The 21,672-nt window shown below is 42.3% G+C and overlaps 1 protein-coding gene and 1 non-coding gene across 3 annotated transcripts; one reads left to right on the top strand and one right to left on the bottom strand.

Annotated features, from left to right (window-relative positions):
• Nucleotides 1-328: 328 nt before the first annotated feature.
• On the bottom strand, nucleotides 329-14,885 carry cwc22 (CWC22 spliceosome associated protein homolog). 2 transcript variants are annotated; one of them, XM_040005679.1, is made up of 20 exons: nucleotides 14,789-14,885; nucleotides 13,993-14,049; nucleotides 13,223-13,446; nucleotides 11,818-12,125; nucleotides 10,539-10,793; nucleotides 10,063-10,191; nucleotides 9,550-9,718; nucleotides 8,411-8,464; nucleotides 8,160-8,295; nucleotides 7,606-7,812; nucleotides 7,455-7,517; nucleotides 7,271-7,369; nucleotides 5,761-5,842; nucleotides 5,097-5,157; nucleotides 3,080-3,157; nucleotides 2,469-2,621; nucleotides 2,245-2,372; nucleotides 1,871-1,972; nucleotides 1,379-1,557; nucleotides 329-1,052 (listed from the first exon to the last, which is right to left on the bottom strand). In XM_040005679.1, the coding sequence occupies exons 2-20, from the start codon at nucleotides 14,045-14,047 to the stop codon at nucleotides 547-549; spliced, it is 2,988 nt and encodes a 995-aa protein (XP_039861613.1). In that variant the 5' UTR covers nucleotides 14,048-14,049; nucleotides 14,789-14,885; the 3' UTR covers nucleotides 329-546. The 2 variants fall into 2 exon arrangements, with proteins under 2 accessions (XP_039861613.1, XP_039861614.1); XM_040005680.1 differs by lacking the exon at nucleotides 14,789-14,885 and adding an exon at nucleotides 14,493-14,770.
• A 5,327-nt stretch (nucleotides 14,886-20,212) lies between these two features.
• Nucleotides 20,213-20,284, top strand: trnag-ucc. Its single transcript has one exon. It is a non-coding gene; the product is annotated as a tRNA-Gly (tRNA).
• The last annotated feature ends 1,388 nt before the right edge of the window (nucleotides 20,285-21,672 follow it).

Raw genomic sequence — 21,672 nt, 5'->3', positions numbered from 1 at the left:
CTGCTCTCCCTCTTAAAAAACGTTTGGTTCTGTTGCCTTTTTCTTTTTATAACAGGTTACATGTCAGCTAAAAAAAAAAGAAGAATGAAATAAAGTAAAATAAAAAAGCCCTCAGTGCTCTCGGTGTTACCGAGGTTTCGTTTGCTCCGAGGGCTAGAACGTGTGTAAATGCTTCATCAATCCTGTTGTGCTAGTTATGAGATTGACCTGCAAACGTGCACGGCAGCACAGAGAAAACATAGTTTGGTCTTTTGCGTTTTGAGAGTGAAAAAATGAGGATAGTAAAAGTGTTGAGCGATGGGTCACAAGTCAAAAGAGTTCAAACAGGTACAGGTTATAAAAAACATCGAATGCAACTTTAATGGGCTTTTTTTTCATTAAGTATTTCATTAAAAACAACAAAAATCAATAATAAACAGACAGAATGGAGAATGGGGTCAGATCCACAGCACCACAGTTTGGGCTGAGGTACAGAGGGGTCACAGAGGGGTCACAGAGGGAAAAGACTTAAAGTCATTAGTCCATCACTGCTCCCGCGATGAAGACTTATCTCCTCCTCCTCTCATCTCTCTCTCTGTTCCGGTCTCTGTTCTCTTTATTCCTCTCTTTGTCCCTCTCCCTATCCCTCTCCCTTTCTCTCTCCCGCTGCTTCTCGCGCTCCCTCTCCCTCTCTCTCTCTGCCTCATTCTCTCTCTCCCTCGCTCGCTCCCTCTCTCTCTCCCTCCCTCTGTCTCTCTCCCGTCCGTCATCTCTTTGCCTGTCTGTTTTTCGTCTCCTCTCCTCCACCGCCGCCTCCTCCTCCTCTTCCGATCTGTCGTCTCGTCTGCTCCGCCGGGCGCCGTCGCGTTCACGCCCCTCCGGGTCATGTGCGCGCCCCCTGTCGTCTTTCTTCGCCCGCTTCTCGCTGTCGCTGTCCTCATCTTTGTCTGCTCCGCGTCCAGCTCGCTTCTTGTCTGAAGATTTCTTCTTCTTGTCCTTCTCTCTCGTTTTCTTCCTCCCCTCATCACTTTGTCCTTTCCTCTTCTTCTGCTTCCTGTGTTTAGAGTCCGAGTCTGGAGGACAAAAAGTAGAAAGAAAAAAACCAAACAAATCACACGTTGTCTTTTCTGAAGCAGCAGCTCACATAAATGAAAAACTGTAAAAATTTAGACATTCAACTGAACACAAACATGGGTTTAATAAAACAGAAGGAGACACTCCTGACTACGTTGTTTTATAACAGGAATATTATATTAATGTTACAATATTAAACCTCCCAACTACTGCAGCACTGCTGTGAGCTAGAACAACAAACTGATAATAACACAATGTGCCTGCGTATAAAAGTGAAATAATGTGATTTTCTGAAAGTAAATCTTTAGGTTTCAGTCAGGCGTACCCGAGCTGCTCGAGGAGTCTGACGAGTCTGAATCTGACTCGCTGGATGAGTCGGAGGAGGAGGAATCTGACGAAGAAGACGACGAGGACGATGTCGAGGAGGAGTCCGATGATTCGACTTCCTGGTTCTGAGTCATGATCATCTTTGGCGCGTTTTTCAAATGTTCCCTCAGCTCATCACTAGGAGAGAAAACGATGTGGGAGAAATGTGAGAGTTCAGTGTTTCTGTGTGAACGTAAACTGCTACATTCATCATCCAATGACATTTTAGATGCAGCGAGCGTCCCACACTTTGAGGCCAGCAGAATTTAACAGAATAAACAACCATTATTTATTGCATATATTAGGAAAGCATTTTACAGTGCAGTTTATTCCAAACATAACACAGTTAAGCTAAAGGTTTTCTGATTCTGTTTGTAAAAAAATAAATAAATAAAAAAATGTGACAGCCATGTTTCTGTGTTTATGCTGTTTCTTGAAGTGTGGCCCTTACGTGAGTCCTCCCAGTCCAATAGAAGTGAAGAAGTTGATGGCGAAGCGAGTGTTTCTGGGATTATCACGAGGAAAGAGACCTTCAAAGAACGGCTGCAGGGTCCTGTAACACACGCAGAGGTCATGATTTATTGTTACGTCCTACTTCATTTACGGGCTCTTTAATTATCACTAGGACCAACAGTAGCCAAATAAGAGCAAGAAGTCGCATTTTTCTAATTACGTTTCCTTAAATTTGATTTATTACCTCACTCGACTATATCATTAACATTTAAATGTTTTCTGAGTAAAAACTTTGGCTGCCTCTGCAGCAGCTTTAGTAAAGTACAGTTTGAGTGTTGTGCGTGGCTGTGGTGGGAGTGTGGGTTTTCGTACTGGTCTTTCAGCCTCTGGTTAAGTTTTGGCAGACCCATGTAGGCACAGAGCTCTTGGAATAGGATCTTTACAAAGATCCTGCTGGACGACGTTGTGGTGTCCTCGCTCATCTTGATGCACTCCAACACCTGTGTGAGACACATTCAAAAGACAGAGAGATGGTCTAACCAGAGTGGAATGAGTTTCATGGTCACGCTGGGGAGGATCTTTCTTTGTGTCCTTACACTCCACGGCACCGAATCTGTGTAGAGCAGGTGAGCGAACAGTCGCGCCACGTTCCTCAGTTTGTTGGTCTCCAGTCGGTGAATCGTGTCATACTGCTCCGAAAATATCGCCTCGAAACTCTCCATGTACTCCTTCTTCAAGAGACAGAACCTCTACACACACACACACACACACACACACACACACACACACACACACACACACACACACACACACACACACACACACACACACACACAGTTAACAGATAGAAGCAGTGCTTCGCATCAAAATCAGGTTGAATGCTCTCTTTAGTTAAATTAATTACAGTGAAACTTAAGATAACAATAACAAAAAAGATCTGAGGTAAACATGACACATGGCCAATAAACATAAAAAGCCTGAGCACTTCCTTTTAGTTGTTCTTTTCTTTTAAAAAGTGCACAACAAGATTTATATGCACCTCAGTGAAATGGTGACATTCATCGTGCAGAGAATAGAAATACCTAACAAATATCTATGAAGGGAAGATGGAAAACAACCGACTCTTTAAAGCAGGTTTCCCTAAAGCACCACTGTTCACACGATTGTGGAGATGAAGAGTGTGTGTGTGTCTGCGTGTGTGTCTCACCCCAGCCAGCAGGCCAAAAAACTTCTCGTAGGTCCTCTGCTGAGCGCAGCAGTCCAGGATCATGTTGCACAGCTCCTTCTGTTCATACAAACACAACACTTTCATTAACTACAGTCAAACTACGGCAGTCACATCAACTTGCAGGCTGCGGCCAAGCTGTCAGTGGTCCTATTAGGAGTTCATTTAACATTTGTAGACTTTTGATAGTGTAGTCAGAAGGTCTCTGTGCACTCTGATGTTTCTTATTATTTATGACCGCACTGTTTCAGAGACACAGAGGAGACACATCTAAAGATAACATCCGTCAATAACAACTCGTTACATTACTGTAAGTTTTTTATTGCTGGATGATTTTCGTTAGTGAAATTTTGTTTAGTTTCATCTGCCACCACTTTTCCAGCGTGCTCTTAGGCAGTGTAGATATTTTTATGCCTTTTTCTCTCCTCTGTCTCACCAGAACAGCACCTCCTCTTTGTTCCAGACTTCCTGTCATACAAATTACAGCTTTCCTCTCCTGATTAACAAAACACACACTTTAGCAGTGTGAAATGGTGCAGTGTCTCTCTCCATGTAGCATCAGAGCTTGTGAGTGAGTGGGGTTAGGCTGTCATGCTGCATTTAAGCCATTGTAAGGGAACAAATGCTTATTTATAGGGTTTCAAAAATTACGTTTACCTCCTATAGTGGTTCTTACACCTGTATGGCCTGCTAGTAATGCAGTTCTAGAGACTGCCCTACTAATCCACCACAAATGGATGTAAACAACACAGACCAGCTGAGAATTATCATCTGGGTTTTTGTTCAGATCAATTTACAAATGATGCCTTTAGACTTCTAATTCTGCCATGAAAGCTGTGAAATTGAAATATGTTTTTTTCTTCAACAGTGAACTGAGTCAGTGCTTAATATCTCGGTTAGTTTAGGTCCAGACTTATATTCCATCAGCAGCTCAGTCACGTTTCACCTTCACCTTACTCTGGATATGAGATCGAACATTTCAGCCTGCATGCCAAAAATATACTTTTGGTGGAAAGGGGAGCAAACCACATTCGTCAAGTTTCAAAGTATTAACATTCTTAGGCTGGTAGGCTGACTGAAAATAACAATCTTTAACACTGGACCAAAGGCAGCCAAACAACAGGTAATTTTTCAACCTTTGGACTGTATAACATCTACAGTATGTTAACTACCATCAAAAGCTCCTTGATGCTGTCAGGTTCAATCTCATGTCCAGCTTCTTACTATTAAAACAATAAAAGACAAGAATGCTGCCTAAGACACAAGTACATATAAACACACTGTCATCACTTTCATTACATGACTAACAGAACGAGACGCTGCTTTTTCAGTCTCTTACAGGTATCGACCACCAAAACACTGGTTGTGACAGTGATACAAACAACCACACACACAGCTGATTGTCCTCTGTAAGAGTTTCTCACCACATCCACACACACAGCTGACCTGCACCTGTCACCCTATGAAACCACACGTAATTATCAGCTCAACCTCCATTACAGGAACACAAAAACGATTACAGTGGTCCCTCGTTTATCAGAGGTCCCTCGAGTTGCGTTCCAAAATTAACCCGCGATAGGTGAAATCCACGAAGTGGCCAACTTATTATTTTTTTTTTTTTACAATTATTATAGATGTTTTAAGGCTGTAAAACCCCTCAATACACACTTTAAACATTTTTCTGACAGGCATGAACATTTTCACACTTTTCTCTCTTATTTAAACACAAAGTTCAAACCCTCGTAGAAAAAAAAAAGTCCAGTATTATAGAAAGAAACCCGCGGCTGCCTTTGACGGTGCAAAACCCCACGGTTTCAGCTCAATTCTCATTTTTGATGGCTAGCTGAGTGTTCAACAGCTAGCCATCAAAGGATGCACGCCAAGTTTTCACCCAAACTTCAGTATCACGATAGTTTTAGATTAATCCTCTGTGGACAAACTCACAGCGATGAAACTTTACAACTGTGCGTTTTCAGTGTAAGTCTGTTTGTGGACTCACCGTTTGGCTTTCCGGGAAATCCATCTTAATCAGTTTGTGAGCACACTCCTCAAAGTCCAAGCTGCAAAAACAATCAATCTATTAATCAATCAAACAATCGATCACAGGTGTACAATTGTGAGCTCATGCTGGTGTGTTTCTGTTTGTGTCGTTTAATCAATCGGCTTCACTTTTTCATCCTGTTGTCCAAGCTTGTGAACTGTTCTTCAGTGAAACCATGGTAACAAGGTTGCTCATACACAGGTTTGTATAGCTGTCTTTGTGAGCGCACTCTGTGGCCTAATACATTTTCTAGCACTAAACTCTTAACCAGCCTTGAACAGGCTTTTTGAAGGGAGGATTAGTCAGAGTCCTCCCTCCTAAGGTTTTAAATTCAAACAGGTCCTCAGAAAGACACACGCACGCACGCACACACACACACACGCACGCACGCACACACACACGCACGCACGCACGCACACGCACACACACACGCATGCACACACACATGCGCACACACACATGCACACACACATGCACACACACATGCACAGCCTTAATTATCAGTCCAACTCAATCAAATATAGTGGGAGCTGTAAATAACTGCCAACACCCGCAGAGAAAACTACGTCACTCACTGTATGAATGTGTATTTTTAGGAGTGTGTTCCACCGTGTTTGTGTACCTGGACTGGATAGCGAGGTAGATGGTTCTTCTGAAAGCAACCAGGTTGACTTCTGTCTTATCAAAGATGGTGACTTTCTCGTCTTAGAGGGAGACAAACACAAAGGTCATCTTTAAAAGGGAGCTGATTGGATGTGTTAAATGTGTTAAAATCAGAACAGGAAAAATGTTTAAAAATCAAAATAGTTCAATGTAAACACAATCAGTTCTTAATGAAATGTCACCTGAGTAATTATCGTTCATTAGTGCAATATAGGATTTACATGAACCAATGATGCAAGTAATCTAGTTTAATTGGGGTCACACAGCATGCACTTCACTTTTAATAATACTCAAACTTAGTAATTACTTGCTTATTACTTGTCTTGATGTAACGGTATTAGTTACATCAAAGGTGCCACCAAAAGTGAGTCAGTGACTCGTGTTAAAATGGCCACATTCACACATGAAAACGACATATTTACAGTGTGGTACAATAACGGTTCATATATAGGTTACGTATTATTTTTGTAACTCATACATTTGGATAAAGTCCAGGCTAAAAATTTGTGGTCTGGTTCTTCAGTTTGATAGTCAGCTGCAGTTTGCTTTCCTTTAACAACTTTTGCTAATCAGAGCTGAAATTAATTTAACCAAATTAACTAGCAGGTATTTCTGTTTGTGTAACACCCATACAGTTTATGGATGAAGCTTGCTAGCACACTCTTGTTTAGATATAGTCACTCCTGGGCAGGAAAAAAACGACAGCATAGCAGCGCCTAAAATGCTCATTGACTCATGATGTTATGTTTTTAAATGCTTTACTGTCCGTTCTCCTGTAGCTGCTGTACTCAGAACTATATTTAGTTAGTGCTAATGCTTTTAGTGTAATGCAGTCACAGGAAAAATTGTATTAAAAAAAAATTACTCAGCTGCTTTTACTGGCAGCTAATTGTTTTAAATATTCCAAGAGGTAATGAGCCATTCGATGAAAGTCTGGAGGCAAAAAACTCCAAACAAATTTCTCAGCAAGCTGGCCAACTCCTTTTACAGAGCTCTGCTGTGTTTGGAGAAAAAAAGCCTTAAAAGTGAAAATAATCTGGACTGTCCAAGGCATGACAGATAATTGGAAATTACAGAAAGATCCTCAGTACAACAGTTCTGTTAGCTGGTTACACTAAAGCTGAATCTGGGCTGAACATCAAGCAATATTGCCCTAGATATTTGTCTTTGCTTACAGCCCTGGAGTCAGAATCTCCCTCCATTTTCAAGCTTATAAATTATATTTCTGAAAATGTTAAAATAATTTATTATGGAACAGACTTGGGGGTTATTTCATGATACCATCTCTCAAAAAAGTCTTTAGTCTAACTATTTATTATTTGTGATGTTTAAAATAAATATCACTGTGTTATTTTGTCAGATATCAATACAACTGTTTTCACAGGCCAAGTGTTTAAAAAAACAATCAAAAAAAGCAGACTGGCTCTTTTAGGCAAGAAAGCCTCAGCAGATTAACGTATTTGTCTCACCATCTCCTTCCTCCTCATTCTCATCTTCCTCATCATCGTCGTCATCATCACTGCCATCTCCCTCCTCCCCTGAATCGCTGCTACCCTCATCCAGGATATCTGAAATGATGCACCATCAAACTTTGGTTAAGCTGTAAACGAGCAGACGGGTGATTGGACAGTTCAGAGTGTGATGATTTCTTACCTCTTTTAAGAGTTTTATATTTGTCCTCATTCTCCAGGAAGTCTGGATCCATCTTAAATACATCTAAGTGAACAAACACACAAAGACTGTGTAAACATTTCTGAAAAGTCCCGTGACTCCTCCCTTCCTCCCACTCTCCCTCAGGTCTTACTGAGGATGTCCTCGGGGTTGTATTCGTCATCTAGCGGCAGCATGTGAGTGAACTGGTCATCCTCATCCACCAGATCCAGGCCTTCTGGGATTACTGGATGATCTTTGAAACCATCTTTCCTGATAGCAAACATCACCTCTATCATGTACTGGACCCTTTTGTCAATGGTTGACTCGTGGAGGACATTCCTAAGACGCTCAAATATGGCTGAAAAGAGAAACAGGGAGAATGTGCATAAACTTTCTGAATTCTGAAATTCAGAAAAATTAATTCTCACAAGTATTTCAAGAGAAAAGAGATGACAACGCGAGGAGAAATAAAGTCTCTTAGCAGTTAATACTGTTGTAATGAAGCAAGAAAACGCCACTTTTTTGTGTGAAATCACAAAGGCAAAAGTAAATTCTCCAGTTTTCAGGGCTCAGCCATGTTTGAAATGGCTGCAATTTAAAGTTTTAACTTGTTATCATTTGTTGTTCTAATTAAAGAGCTCAGCCTACACCATCACCTCCCACCGTGAAGAAAGAGACAGTTATAAAGCTGCTGCTTCAGCGTACCGTTGATTCCTCGAGGGGACACTTCGGTCAGCTTGAGACCACATTCCTTCAAGAAGGAAATGGCGACCTCCACACTGTCATCAGTTGGACGCTCGAGCAGCAGAGTGAGCATCTCCAGACACAAAACCTCGTGGGCCTGAAGGCGAGTGACATCAGAGCAGAAAGCGACAGAAAAAGCACGCACCCAATTAGAATCTGGACGTCAACCCTCGAGCCCTCGGTCAGTATTTAACTTTGAAATCGGGACCTACCACGTTCTGGTTGATGAGATGAGCCACGAACTTCGACGCGGTCAGGCACTGTTGCTAGAAAACAAAATGCAGATTTTAATGCATGACTACTGCTGATAATTACTCAAACACATTTAATATCAGTGTCATAAAAAAGACATTTCTGCCTGTATTTGTTACAGACAATTTAATTTTGTACAGATTGTTCAAGCCTTCAAGAGATCATACTAAAATTATCCACAGCAGGTAGAAACACACTCTGGACTGCGTTCACAAGCTTCCAGCACTGCCAGTTATTTCTCTTATTTAGATCCAGTTTCTTTTTTATCTCAGTAATTTGGACACATGCGGCATCAGTCTGCTCAAATTGGAACATTTCCACCTCTGTCACTTGAGAAAGGACTTTTAGATTCAGACTGATTCTCATTCAAAACCTATTCTCAAATTAATAAACAGAAAAGGAGGCCTATTTTTAGCCTCTTACTCCAGTAATACGCAAAAACAAGCATAAATAGTAGAATATGCAAAGTCCAACTGATGAAGGTCAAACAGACATTTGAACTGCCTCATGTCCCACCATAACACACATGCTCACAGCGCTTGCTGTTTGTTATAATACTGTAGACAGAAGTTTCCAAAGTAATCAATTTTAGTCATTAATATGCAAATGAAAGCAGCAAGGTGCTCTAATATCTAATCAGATCGTCTCCTCCACATGCAGCATCTGTGATTTATATATGATATGCTATTCATGAGTCACTGTGTTTAGCAGTGGCAAGATATAAAAAGTTATATTTTTAATACCAGAATGACAGGTGCATCATTTGGAGGCATCTTATTCTTTGTCTTTATGAGAAGAATGACATGAAGATGACTGTTAGGTGTTATTAATGTTTTGTCTTCTGCTGTAATTTTCCTAAAGTCACCGTCCTTCAAAACACAAAAGTGAGCCTTTGGAAGTTAAACAGACTGCGCACAGGGTCATCCAGCCTCAATAAGTTTCTAAAGTGCTGCAGTGTGTATTGGTCAGATGATCTTGTTTACTAGTCCTGGACTTCAATGTTCAGATGTTATAAGTATCTGGGCGTCTACGTGTGACAGTAACACTTCACTATCACTGTTTGTGGATCACAAATCAACGGCGACAGACAGATGGGTACCTTGAGGTTGCGGCGGTAGCTTCTCCTGAAAGTCAGGATGAGACGTTTAAGGATCAGCTCTCCGATCTGAGGGAACTTTGAGTTGATGATGGCAACGACAGCAGCGTAGACATGAGTGAAAATGGGAGAGGCCGTCTGAGCCTGCAGTATCGAGCGAGCCAGCAGTCCCCTGACAGGCAAAGAAGCAGTTACAAGGAGTGCGTCAGTCACGAAGGTCTTTTTTCACTCTCTTTAATCAATCACGCTAATCTGGAAACTTACAGCTAATAAAGTGTTTGATGTCTGTGCAAAAATTACAGGCCTCTGCTGCACAAAGCCTTATCGTAAAATGTACACGAATGAATGCATTTTCACTCTCATCCGACAGATACAACAAACTCCATTTGACTTCAAAGGTCATTGAAAATCTAACACTGACGTCTCATTGGTGTGTGTGTGTGTGTGTGTGTGTGTGTGTGTGTGTGTGTGTGTGTGTGTGTGTGTGTGTGTGTGTGTGTGTGTGTGTGTGTTCACCTTCCCCTGACGATATTTTCCTGCAGCAGCTCCTGGATGATGTTGATAATGTTGGATACGTTGACTTTGTTGATAAGACCGTTGATGGACTTCTTTAGAGCTTCCCAGCTCATCCTCTGATAGGCCAGGCTGTATAACAGACAGGGTGTCATCAATTACATGCAGTTCTTTAAATAAACAGCTTTTTTTTTTTTTTTAAACTGCAGTTTTACTGCAGGTACATTTGTAATGAATGCAACTAATCTGATTTGTTTTACTACTGTCTGTTATGCAGTTAGGTGCAGGAACAGTTTATAGTTTGGCATGGTGATGTGTCCAAGTATCACAACAGAATAAAAAGAAAAAAAGTGTTTGAACACTCCTAGTGTAACAAATATAAACATTTCAAAACATTCACACCTGGACTTGGACTGCAGCTTCCAGTGACACTTTCTAATCTTAGTGTATAGGATTAAAGTACTGAAATGCTCTCTTACCTGCTCTTGTCAGTGATTTGCTGCTGCATCAAGCGCAGCTTAGCGGGAGGAATGTAAGCGCCTCCAGTCCTCGTCAGGATTGGATCAAGCTCCTCCTTTTTCTTTTTGACTGGCGGCTCATTGGCCGCAGCTGGTTCCCTGTCAGCCAGAGGGGAAGCGGAGCGACCCCGCCTCCTGTGATCTGAATCAGCCTCTCGATTGGCTCGTCGGTCAAAACGGCCATCTCTGTCATCGCGCCGATCATCATAGCGATCCCTGCAGCAAAGAAGAAACAAAGCAGCAGGTTACTTATTTAAGTAACACTTTTCCTTAAAAGAAAAAACTCTCAGGTCTGAATATGACTTGATTAATCCAGAGAAACCAAATCATATCAACACTGTTATGCTGAATTGGATTTTTAAAGTTTTCGTTTTAGCAGGATTTATAAAAGTTGCCAAGCAGCTGGGAATCTAATGTCTAATAGGGCCGTGCGATCTGACCAAAATCTCATATCCCGATATAAGACATCCATCGTCCGATAACGAATATAAATCACAAAAATTTAACATTTTCTGTCAATTCTGTGAATCTCGGGCAGCTCGACATGCGTGAAGTGTTTCCAGCCGGGCGTCGTGTAGTTGAGTGTTTTAACTGATTCATGAAACTATACATTTTTAGACATAAGTTGTAAAGGCCGCCGTTTTCTTTGTGAGTATTTATTACACGGCGTGCTGCGGGGAAAAGCCTGTTCTAACGTTTGAGTCTAAGGTTTATTTTTTAGCACCTGGCGGCTCTTTTTTACTTCTCATCCGTAAAAACACTCTGCATACTCTTTCATGTGATTCCATTTATTTTGAAATGTCTCAACAGGATCTTGAGCTTTATTGTGAAAGGTTTATGTGGAAAATAAACAACCAGACACGCTACCGTTGTTGTTGCTAACGACAACGCATAAAAACAGCCGCTTGTCCGTCCGTAGTGTGGTTATATTAAATATAATTAAATATAAGAGAAAGAGAGAACTTTAAGAAATTAATATAGCCACTACAGTGACCATCAAAACCATGAAAAAATATTGCCGTAAACTTTGTTTTGTGACACCACGAAACAAACGATAGTGTAAAATGAAACGATAGATGCTTTTATATCGTCATCCGATATATATCGTACAGCCCTAATATATATATGTATATATATATATATATATATATATATAAATATAAAACTTGTTAACCCATATGGACTAAGGGCCACATCGGTGCTAAAATGAACACAAGCCAATCACAAAAGCTGCCTTTACCGTGCATAACGTCTTCTGTCATAACGGTCCCTGTCCCTCTCCCTGGATCGGGATCTGTCACGTCCTCTTGACCTCGACCTCTCTCTTCCTCTGGATCTCGACCTGTCCTGTCCTCTGGATCTTGATCTTGATCTCGCCCTCCCTCTAGATGTAGATCTGTCCTTTTCCCTGGATCTGGATCTGTTTCTGTCTCTTTCTCTGGATCTATTTTTCTCTCTGGATCTGGATCTGTCCGTATCCCTGGATCTGGACCGATCTTCTTCCTTGGACCTGGATCTGTCTTGCTCTTTGGATCTTGATCTTGATCTCTGGAACAACAAATAAGCACAGTGACAGCATTATTTTTTTTAAGTTTTCATGTGTTAAAATGATTTGGAACAATCTGAATGCAAGAATGATTTGGACAACACGGAGAACACCAGAGCAGCACAAAACCAAGCTGTCATTTTTAAAAGTTTGAGTTGAGCTGAAAAAGAGAGACAACCCAGCAATGTGAAGTCGGTCTGCCTCAGGTCCTGCATCAAGTAAAAGCCTGTATGCACCTGGGGAGCTCGTGTCTAAGCTGACAGTAATGGAAACAAAGTCCTCTTTGATTTGTGATTCTGTCAGTCAACAAGTTAAATCTTTATTCAGTGTCTTCTTCACTGGATGCACTCATAAATCAGGCCAGCTGACACTAAACATGCTACTGTGTCTTACATCGGTGCCTCAAGCTTAAACTGGGTCCTGTTCTCATGGTAACCATCTCTTCAGACCAAGCAGTTTTTCACACCAGCTGTCCAGAACTGCAGCCTGAATAATCTACTGTGCAACGTGCAGACTAATGCACAGCCACATTTTCAAATGCAACATAATCAAGTAAATAAGCCTCTTCTTCAGGTACTTTATTCAAAACTATTCTGACATTCAAGATCACTTTTCGGCAAGAATAGTAACAAAATGCTTCAGTTCCCATTTCCACACAAAAATACACCAACTGAATAAATACTGTCAGTTCCTGAACTCTTCTTTGGACAGTATCTAAAACATAACATGGATCACTAAACTCCATTTACCAAAGCATCTGACTGCATTAACTTTTTAAGATTTTGGTGTTTCTGAATTTCTTGTTTTGGCTGGATAATTTTTATTACTGCCGTGAATCTCAACTATTGTTCGGTATAGTTGGGGAAATCAACTTACTTACTCCACCTACTACTAATGGCGTTTCTCACTCCAAACTCAACATTTTTGATTGATGAGGAATTATAATATACAATATATATATTTTTAAATATAAAAAAAAAGGCTTTCAGCATATGTTTCACCCTCTGTAACTGTCTGAAAGCATCCGATTCTTCCATTTCTACCGTAGTAGTCTGTACATTATGAAATGTGACAGACTAGTAAAAGCCACATTTCTTACTTTGATCTGAGCCACGCTGCTTCGAATCTTTCTCAGTGCTGATGAATGATGTTCATCCTCATCACTGCTGCTGGTGCTGTCTGAACTGCTTGAGGATGGGCTCCTGGAGGGCCTGCGGTCCACAGGACTTGGCTGAGGGGACCGTCGCTCATTGGGGCTTCTTTCAACTGAGCCAGCCTGCTGGGGTCTGCCCGATGCTGGACTAGACTCATTCTCTGAAGGTCCTGCAAAGAGAAAAACAGATCAAGAGCAGTATTAGTATATCCATTCAATATATCCTTCTTCTTCCACTTACCCAATTTAGGGATACTTTGGGGCAGAAGGCAGGGTAGACATCGAACTTGAGACAAATATATTTGCCTTTAAAAAAAAAAAAGACCACTACAAAACTGGAGGGAAAAGGTCCGTGTATTTTATTTGTTTCTATCAACTGGTACCGAATGAAAAACATGTACACACACCCACACATTAATTTAGACATAATGTACCAGCACAAACACAACACGTAAATTATGTCGTTAGCGCTACAAAGGTTCACCGCAGAAATCTAAATCAGGTCTAACGGGTGGAAGTACACCAGAGTTCCCAGCAAGGGGTACAGAGAAAATATACAGAAAGACCCAGCTGCTGGATTCAAACCCAGGACCTTCTTGCTGTGAGGTGACAGCTAATGATTGCAGCACCGTATTGCTCAAGTATAACGGACGGAGATTAAAGCCACTCTTATTACAAGAACATTAAGTGTAGGGTTCACAGCAGCATTTACTCACCACTGTTTTCTCTCTGTGCAGGACTGGGACTTCGACTTCTGTCTGCAGAGTCCATACCTGGAAGGGAGGAAAAAAGACAACTAAGACATTCACTTTGATAGGAAAAATGCAGGTTTTAATTAAAGAAACATTTTTTTCTACAAACCCCGTTACATTAGGAAAAAAAACATGTTGATGAGTTAATAAGATTTTATGAGACTTTCTGACATAGTACTCTGACACGATTAACGTATTTCTACGAAAGACTCGGTTTACAGACTTGTTGATCTGACATTAGTCTGCTCCAGATAAACTTTACATGAAATCACCAATACTCAATGCAGAACAAAGGATACATTTACTGTTTATTAGCCGTTTTGTAAGTGATTAACGATCAAATAAGAGGGACGATGACTTCCTGGTAACGTTTAATCGCCGTACTGAGAGTCAAAAATTTTCATTGCCAACAGACGGAAGAGGTAACAATATGGTAACTGGGCATTTCCTGAGGTAAATATTACCAAATGATCAAGTTTGTACGTCTTAATAGCCGATTAAACACATTTTGGGAAGTTTTCTTGAAACAGCAACACCACGCGTTACTAAAACGTCTTTTCAAATCAACTCCTCAGTTTTATCGCCATGTGTGTTAAGCTGAGCTAAAGTTAGCTTGTGTGCTAATGCTGTCTCGGCTACTGCGATCTAAGCTTCTCGCTACTATTTGCTGTCACTAAAACCTTTAAGATTTTATTTCCTTAGCACTTTGACAGAAGGTCTGTCCAGCTAAATTGATTTGTTTGGGTTTTAATGTCCTTACCATGCAATTTCCCGGCTTTCCTTAAATCACTGTCGTTCGTCTGGCGGAAAACTTCCTATAATAACCAACATTACTTCCGGGTGACAGATCGCTTCCGGATTTCACAATAAACGCAGCTTGTGAAGTTTGGTTTACTGTTTTTGTTGTTGTTATTTTTCTTTTCCAGTTTAACTTTATTTATAAATGTTAAATCCTGAAACAAAGTTGTAACACAAGAAATAAAGTGTATAAAATAAAATAAACACACATGGCCTTTTGTACACATGAAATTTGTTCATTTATTGTTTCATTTTGTTGTTGTTTTTTAATTTTCATGTCCTCGATTGTACACACACAAACTTCTTTTGTGTGTGTGTAGGTTTAAAGGTAGGAAAAGTACGGGCCAGTTGCTTGAAAACAAGACAACAACTGTAAACAGTTGACTTTTTTCTCAGAATTCTGGAAAAGAAGAAGAAGAAAAAAGACGTGCGCACTTTTTTTCCCAGTGGCCCCTATTAAATAAATATTTTAAACCTTATGTTTAAAATATTTGAAGGAAGTTTATATTCTCCAGCACAGGCCTTCAGACATCAAAACGATTTGAGCCTAAACGGAGGGAATAATAACACATAAAATACAACCCTGTTGGTGTATCCATCACTCTATTGCATACAGAGATGAAAGAGGAAAAAACACATAGTTTCTGAGTTATTTATAGCAGTGTGCTCGGGTTTAAAAGGCCCCCGACGATGACGTAGTCTCCGCGGTACTTAAGCATCTAGCTAGCACTACTAAAGAGGAGTATAAAAGGAGTAACGTGTTTCAGTTCAAACACAAAATTTATAAAAGCTCAACACGCAAACACACACTTGCTAACGGTAAAACTGGGAGAGAAAATAATAAGAGTTAAGTTCACTCAGAGATGGAGAGCAATGTAAGGAAGAGAAGACAGGAAGAATACCAAAAGGCAAGTACTGCTCAGCGGTATTTGATAAAGTGGAAATTTTAAAACCTGCATGTAATGCCCTCATTTTTTTTTTGAATGGCATATTAGCTTTGTATATGATATGAAGTTGTGAAACAGTCCAGGAAAACAAACTTAAGTATACTAACTTTGTGTTAGCAGTTGAGTGCAGGATAAACATGTTAGCTAGCAGTAATGGGATTTAAAGTAAAGAACAGTGTGTGTGACTGGGGCACAGAGGCTGTGGTGCTCATGGTCATAGTTACGTTACATAAAAGGTAGCAGAGATTCATCTAAATGTAAGTTTATGATTGATTCACAGAATTCCACTAACTTTATACTGTCTATAAAGATAAGATAAGATAAGATAAGATAAGATAACCTTTATTAGTCCCACACGTGGGAAATTTGTTTTGTCACAGCAGGAAGTGGACAGTGCAAAAGTTATGAGGCAAAAATTAGAATACAATAAGAATAAATACAGTACACAACTGTACAGAATAGAATAAAATACTATATACAGTAGAATAAAATAAAATAAATATACAATAAGATAAAAATAGAATACAAATACAAATACTATATACAACTGAGTAAAAATACAACGATGACAGAAAGGATTATTGCACTTAGTATTATTGTATATGTATGGATGTGTGTGCTTGATCAGTTAAAGTCTTTATTATGGAGTCTGACAGCAGTGGGGAGGAAAGACCTGCGAAATCTCTCCGTCCCACACCGTGGGTGCCGCAGTCTCCCACTGAAGGAGCTGCTCAGTGCTGTCACAGTCTGCTGCATGGGGTGGGAGATGTTGTCCAACAGGGATGACAGCTTAGCCGCCGTTCTCCTGTCACTCACCACCTCCACTGGGTCCAGAGGGCATCCTAGAACAGAGCTGGCCCTTCGGATCACCCTGTTCAGTCTCTTCCTGTCCCCAGCAGAGATGCTGCCGCCCCAGCAGACCACGCCATAAAAGATAGCAGAAGCCACAACAGAGTCATAGAAGGTCTTCAGGAGTGGGCCCTCCACTCCAAACGACCTGAGTCTCCGCAGCAGGTACAGCCTGCTCTGCCCTTTCCTGTAGAGGGCGTCTGAGTTATGAGTCCAGTCCAGTCTATTGTTCAGATGAACACCAAGGTACCTGTAGCTGTCCACAGCCTCTATGTCCATACCTTGGATGTTCAGTGGTTGCAGTGGAGAATGCTTGTGCCTGCGGAAGTCTACCACCAGTTCCTTGGTTTTACTGGCGTTGATCTGGAGGTAGTTCAGCTGGCACCAGTCCACAAAGTCTTGGGTCAGTCCTCTGTACTCCTTGTCGTCCCCATCAGTGATGAGGCCGACTATTGCAGAGTCATCAGAGAACTTCTGCAGGAAGCACTGGGTGGAATTGTGGGAGAAGTCTGCAGTGTAGATGGTGAAGAGGAACGGAGCCAGAACCGTTCCCTGTGGGGCCCCCGTACTGCAGACGACCCTGTCCGACACACAGCCCTGAGTCCTCACATACTGTGGTCGGTCGGTGAGGTAGTCCAGGATCCAGGTAGTGAGGTGATGGTCCACTCCAGAGTTCACCAGCTTGTCCTTTAGAACCGTGGGAAGAATGGTGTTGAAGGCACTGGAGAAATCAAAGAACATGATTCTCACAGTGCTCCCAGCGGTCTCCAGGTGAGCGAGGGAACGATGTAGGAGGTGAATGACGGCATCATCCGCTCCAATGCCAGGCTGGTAGGCAAACTGAAGTGGGTCCAGTGATGAGCTTATTAGGCGCCGAAGCTGAGCCAGGACCAACCGCTCCAGGGTCTTCATCAGGTGGGATGTCAGAGCCACCGGCCTGTAGCTGTTGAGGTCCTTGGGGCGTGAAGTCTTTGGCACTGGTACAACACAGGAGGTTTTCCAGAGCTGTGGGACTCTTCCCAACCTCAGGCTCAGGTTGAAGAGGTGCTCCATCACCCCACACAGTTGGTCCGCACAGGACCTGACGACCCTCGAGCTGATGCCATCTGGACCCGCTGCCTTCTTGCCGTTAATCCTCCTCAGTTCCCTCCTAACCTGGGTGGTTGAGAGAGACAGGCTGGAGCCTTGTGTTGAGTGTGTATTGGATGCTGCAGTTGGGGGTGGGGGGGAGTGAGCAGGGTGAATAGAGGAGGTGTGAAGTGTCTGAGGTGGAACAGCAGCAGTGGGGGTGGGTGAGTCTGCAGCCGATGTTGCAGACTGCCTCATGGCTGAATCAAATCTGTTGAAGAAATGATTCAGTTCATTTGCCCACCTCACATCCCTCCCAGGCAGAGAGTTCTGCTGTTTGTGGCCCGAGATGGTTCTGAGGCCTCTCCAGACTTCACCAACGTTGTTTTGTTGAAGCTGGTTCTCCATCTTCTGCCTGTAGCTCTCCTTCCCATTCCTTATCAGTCCCCTCAGCTCTCTCTGCACCCTTTTCAACTCCTCTTTGTCTCTGGATTTGAAGGCCCTCCTCTTCTGCTTGAGGACGGTTTTAATTTCTGGGGTAATCCAAGGTTTGTTGTTGGAGAAACACCGTACAGTCCTGGTAGGTACAGTGTTATCCACACAGAAGTTTATATAGTCAGTAATGCATGTAGTAAGGCTGTCGATGTCCTCTCCGTGGTCATCACAAATCACCTCCCACACAGTCGACTCAAAACAATCCTTAAGAGCCTCCTCGCTCTCCTCTGACCATCTCTGTACTGTGCGGGTGGCTGGTGGCTCCCTGCGCACTAAGGGCTCATACACAGGGACAAGGTGCACCAGGTTGTGATCAGATCTGCCCAGGGGAGGGAGAGGTGATGAACTGTATGCCTCTTCTGCATTGGCATACAGTAAGTCCAGTGTTTTATTGACTCTGGTTGGGCAGGTCACATACTGGGTGAAGGTGGGCAGTGTGGAGTCCAGTGAGGCATGATTGAAGTCCCCTGATATTATGAGAAGGGCTCTCGGTGATTGTGTTTGCAGTCTGCTGACCACAGAGTGGAGAGAGTCACAGGCTGCATCCGCGTTGGCCGAGGGGGGGACATACGCTGTTATCGCGATAACATGCGAGAACTCCCGGGGCAGGTAGTACGGACGCATGCTAACGGCTAACAGCTCAATGTCTCTGCTGCAGAGTTGCTCTTTTACAGTGATGTGCCCAGGGTTACACCATCTGTCGTTCACAAAAACTGCCAGTCCCCCTCCTTTCCTCTTACCGCTGTCTCTGGTCCTGTCCGCTCGCAGCAGCTGGAATCCCGGTAGTGTCACGCTTGTGTCCGGAGTTAGCGATGTTAGCCACGACTCCGTTAGCATCATGATGCTACATTGCCGGTACTCCCTCTGTGACCAGGTTAGCGACATGAGTTCATCCATCTTATTGGGCAAAGATCTTACGTTTCCAATAATTACAGAAGGAAGAGATGGTCGATAACGTCTCCTTCTCGGGCGACGGCGCTCCTTCCCAGCACGACACCCCCGTCTTTTCCTCCTCAGCTCGCTGGGAATATCGGGTCTGTCCGCCGGCAGTACCGCTGCAGGACGTAGCGCTAACAGCTGATCTTTACTGTAAACAAAGGATCTCTGCTCTGGGTCCCCAGACACGGGTGAAAAAAGTAGAAATAAACTGAGAAAAACGACCAGGACTAGCACAAAGCGGTAGAACATGGTTGCAGAGTCTAATTACTAATACGTTAGTTATAAAAAAAATTACGAGAAAAAAGATAAGAAAGAAAGAAACTCAGAATGAGCAGAGCTGCTGTAACAGGCTGCCGCACACGGGGGGCGCCGGAAGAGGAATATGACGGTATAATAGGGAATGGAAGTCAACTAGGATATCTCATGAAACATCTTACATTTTGTGGGATTCAATTGTGTAAATTCACAAAGAGCAGCAGGTCAGCTGGTCGCAGCTTGTACGCAAGGAAAATCTATTGAAGCTCACATTAGAAATGATTGTGAGTAGTGATTCTTTTTCCCTCTGAGCTGAGCCACGTCACTACAACCACAGCATTAGAGTTCCTCCACTTGCTGAATCCCACTTAGTCCCTCACATTCAGGTAAACAAAAAACAAAAAATGTGTTGAGTTGTGTTCACATTGTTTTATTGTTATATATTAACATAGCATGAGATTTAGTTAGCTCTGCACAACAGTAGCTGGTAGAAATGTCCTTCAAAGAGCTAGTTTTTTCTTTCTTACACGGAGTACATTTCACACCCTGATTTTACTGATTTTCTTTTATTTGAGTAAAACAATTGATCGGTACTTAACTTTAACACAAGTATCTGTATTTTTAACTAAAGAATGTCTTTGCTTTTGCCACATCTGTTTATTTCCCAACCAAGGCCTGTGCTTTGGTGAGGGAGCTCTTCAAGATTAGAAGATATACAATCTTGTGGTTTCTAACAAAACCAACTTTTGGTCATGTTTCTTTACTTCTTGCTGTTTTTATACACCCATATAAACTGACGACTCAACAGAAGCTTGATTCCAGATGTGTTTATAGCGATGGTGGTATAGTGGTAAGCATAGCTGCCTTCCAAGCAGTTGACCCGGGTTCGATTCCCGGCCATCGCAGCCTCATTTTGTGATGGAGCAATTAGGGAGGAAAACAAACCTGTTTAATGTCAGAAAGAAGACGATAGTATACAATAAATGGGTATTCAAAGTAAAATAACAATTTATTGTAAAAAGATTTTATTGATTTTCTTTTACTTGAGTAGAGAAGTTGAATCAGTACTTTTTAAACAAAACTATCTGTACTTCAAATCAAATCAAATCACTTTTATTGTCACATCACATGTGCAGGTACATTGGTACAGCACATGTGAGTGAAATTCTTGTGTGCGAGCTTCACAAGCAACAGAGTTGTGCAAAATACAATAATGTAAACAAGCAAAATACAAGAATGGCTACATCTGAAACTAATAAATATATGTACAATATATAATAGTATATGCATTTCTGGATGTGTATACTAAATATTTTTCTACGTGTGTGTGTACACATATTTTACAAATTAAATAGAGTAAACAATAAATAAAATATATAAAAATATACAGAGTTGAGACATGTGCAAAACAGTGGCATTACTGTACAGTGTGGAGTGCATAATGTTAAAGTTCCAGTAGTGAAGCTGAGGTGTCTATGACGTGTTCAGCAGTCTGATGGCCTGGTGGAAGAAGCTGTCTCTCAGTCTGCTGGTACAGGACCGGATGCTGCAGAACCTCCTTCCTGAGGGAAGTAGTCTGAACAGTTTATGGCTGGGGTGACTGGAGTCCTTGATGATCCTCCCCGCTTTCCTCAGGCACCGCTTCCTGTAGATGTCTTGGAGGGAAGCTCACCTCCAATTATCCGTTCAGAGCACCGCACTACTCGCTGGAGAGCTTTGCAGTTGTAGGCGGTGCTGTTGCCATACCAGGTGGTGATGCATCCAGTGAGGATGTTCTCAATGGCACAGTGATAGAAGGTCCTGAGGATGCGGGGGCTCATGCCGAATCTTTTCAGTCTCCTGAGAAAGAAGAGGCGCTGCTGCGCCTTCTTCACTGTTTTGTTTGTGTGTACTGACCATGTGAGATCCTCAGCCAGATGTACACCAAGGAACCGGAAGCTGCTCACTCTCTCCACAGCAGCGCCGTTGATGGTGATGGGGGTGTGTACTTCTCTGCACCTCCAGAAGTCCACTATCAACTCCTTTGTCTTTGCGACGTTGAGGGTGAGATGGTTGTCTTGACACCAGTGGGTCAGGGCGCTGACCTCCTCCCTGTAAGCCGTCTCATCACCATTGGTGATAAGACCCACCACTGTAGTGTCGTCCGCAAACTTCACAATGATGTTGGAGTTGTTAGTGGCTGTGCAGTCGTAGGTGTAGAGTGAGTATAGGAGAGGGCTCAGTACACACCCCTGTGGAGCACCAGTGTTCAGTGTGATGGGGGATGAGGTGATGCTGCCCAGTCTGACCACTT

This window comes from Simochromis diagramma, unplaced genomic scaffold (assembly GCF_900408965.1).
Source record: "Simochromis diagramma unplaced genomic scaffold, fSimDia1.1 OVJJ01000501.1, whole genome shotgun sequence".
NCBI lineage: Eukaryota > Metazoa > Chordata > Actinopteri > Cichliformes > Cichlidae > Simochromis > Simochromis diagramma.
This window is presented reverse-complemented; position numbering and strand designations above follow the sequence as displayed.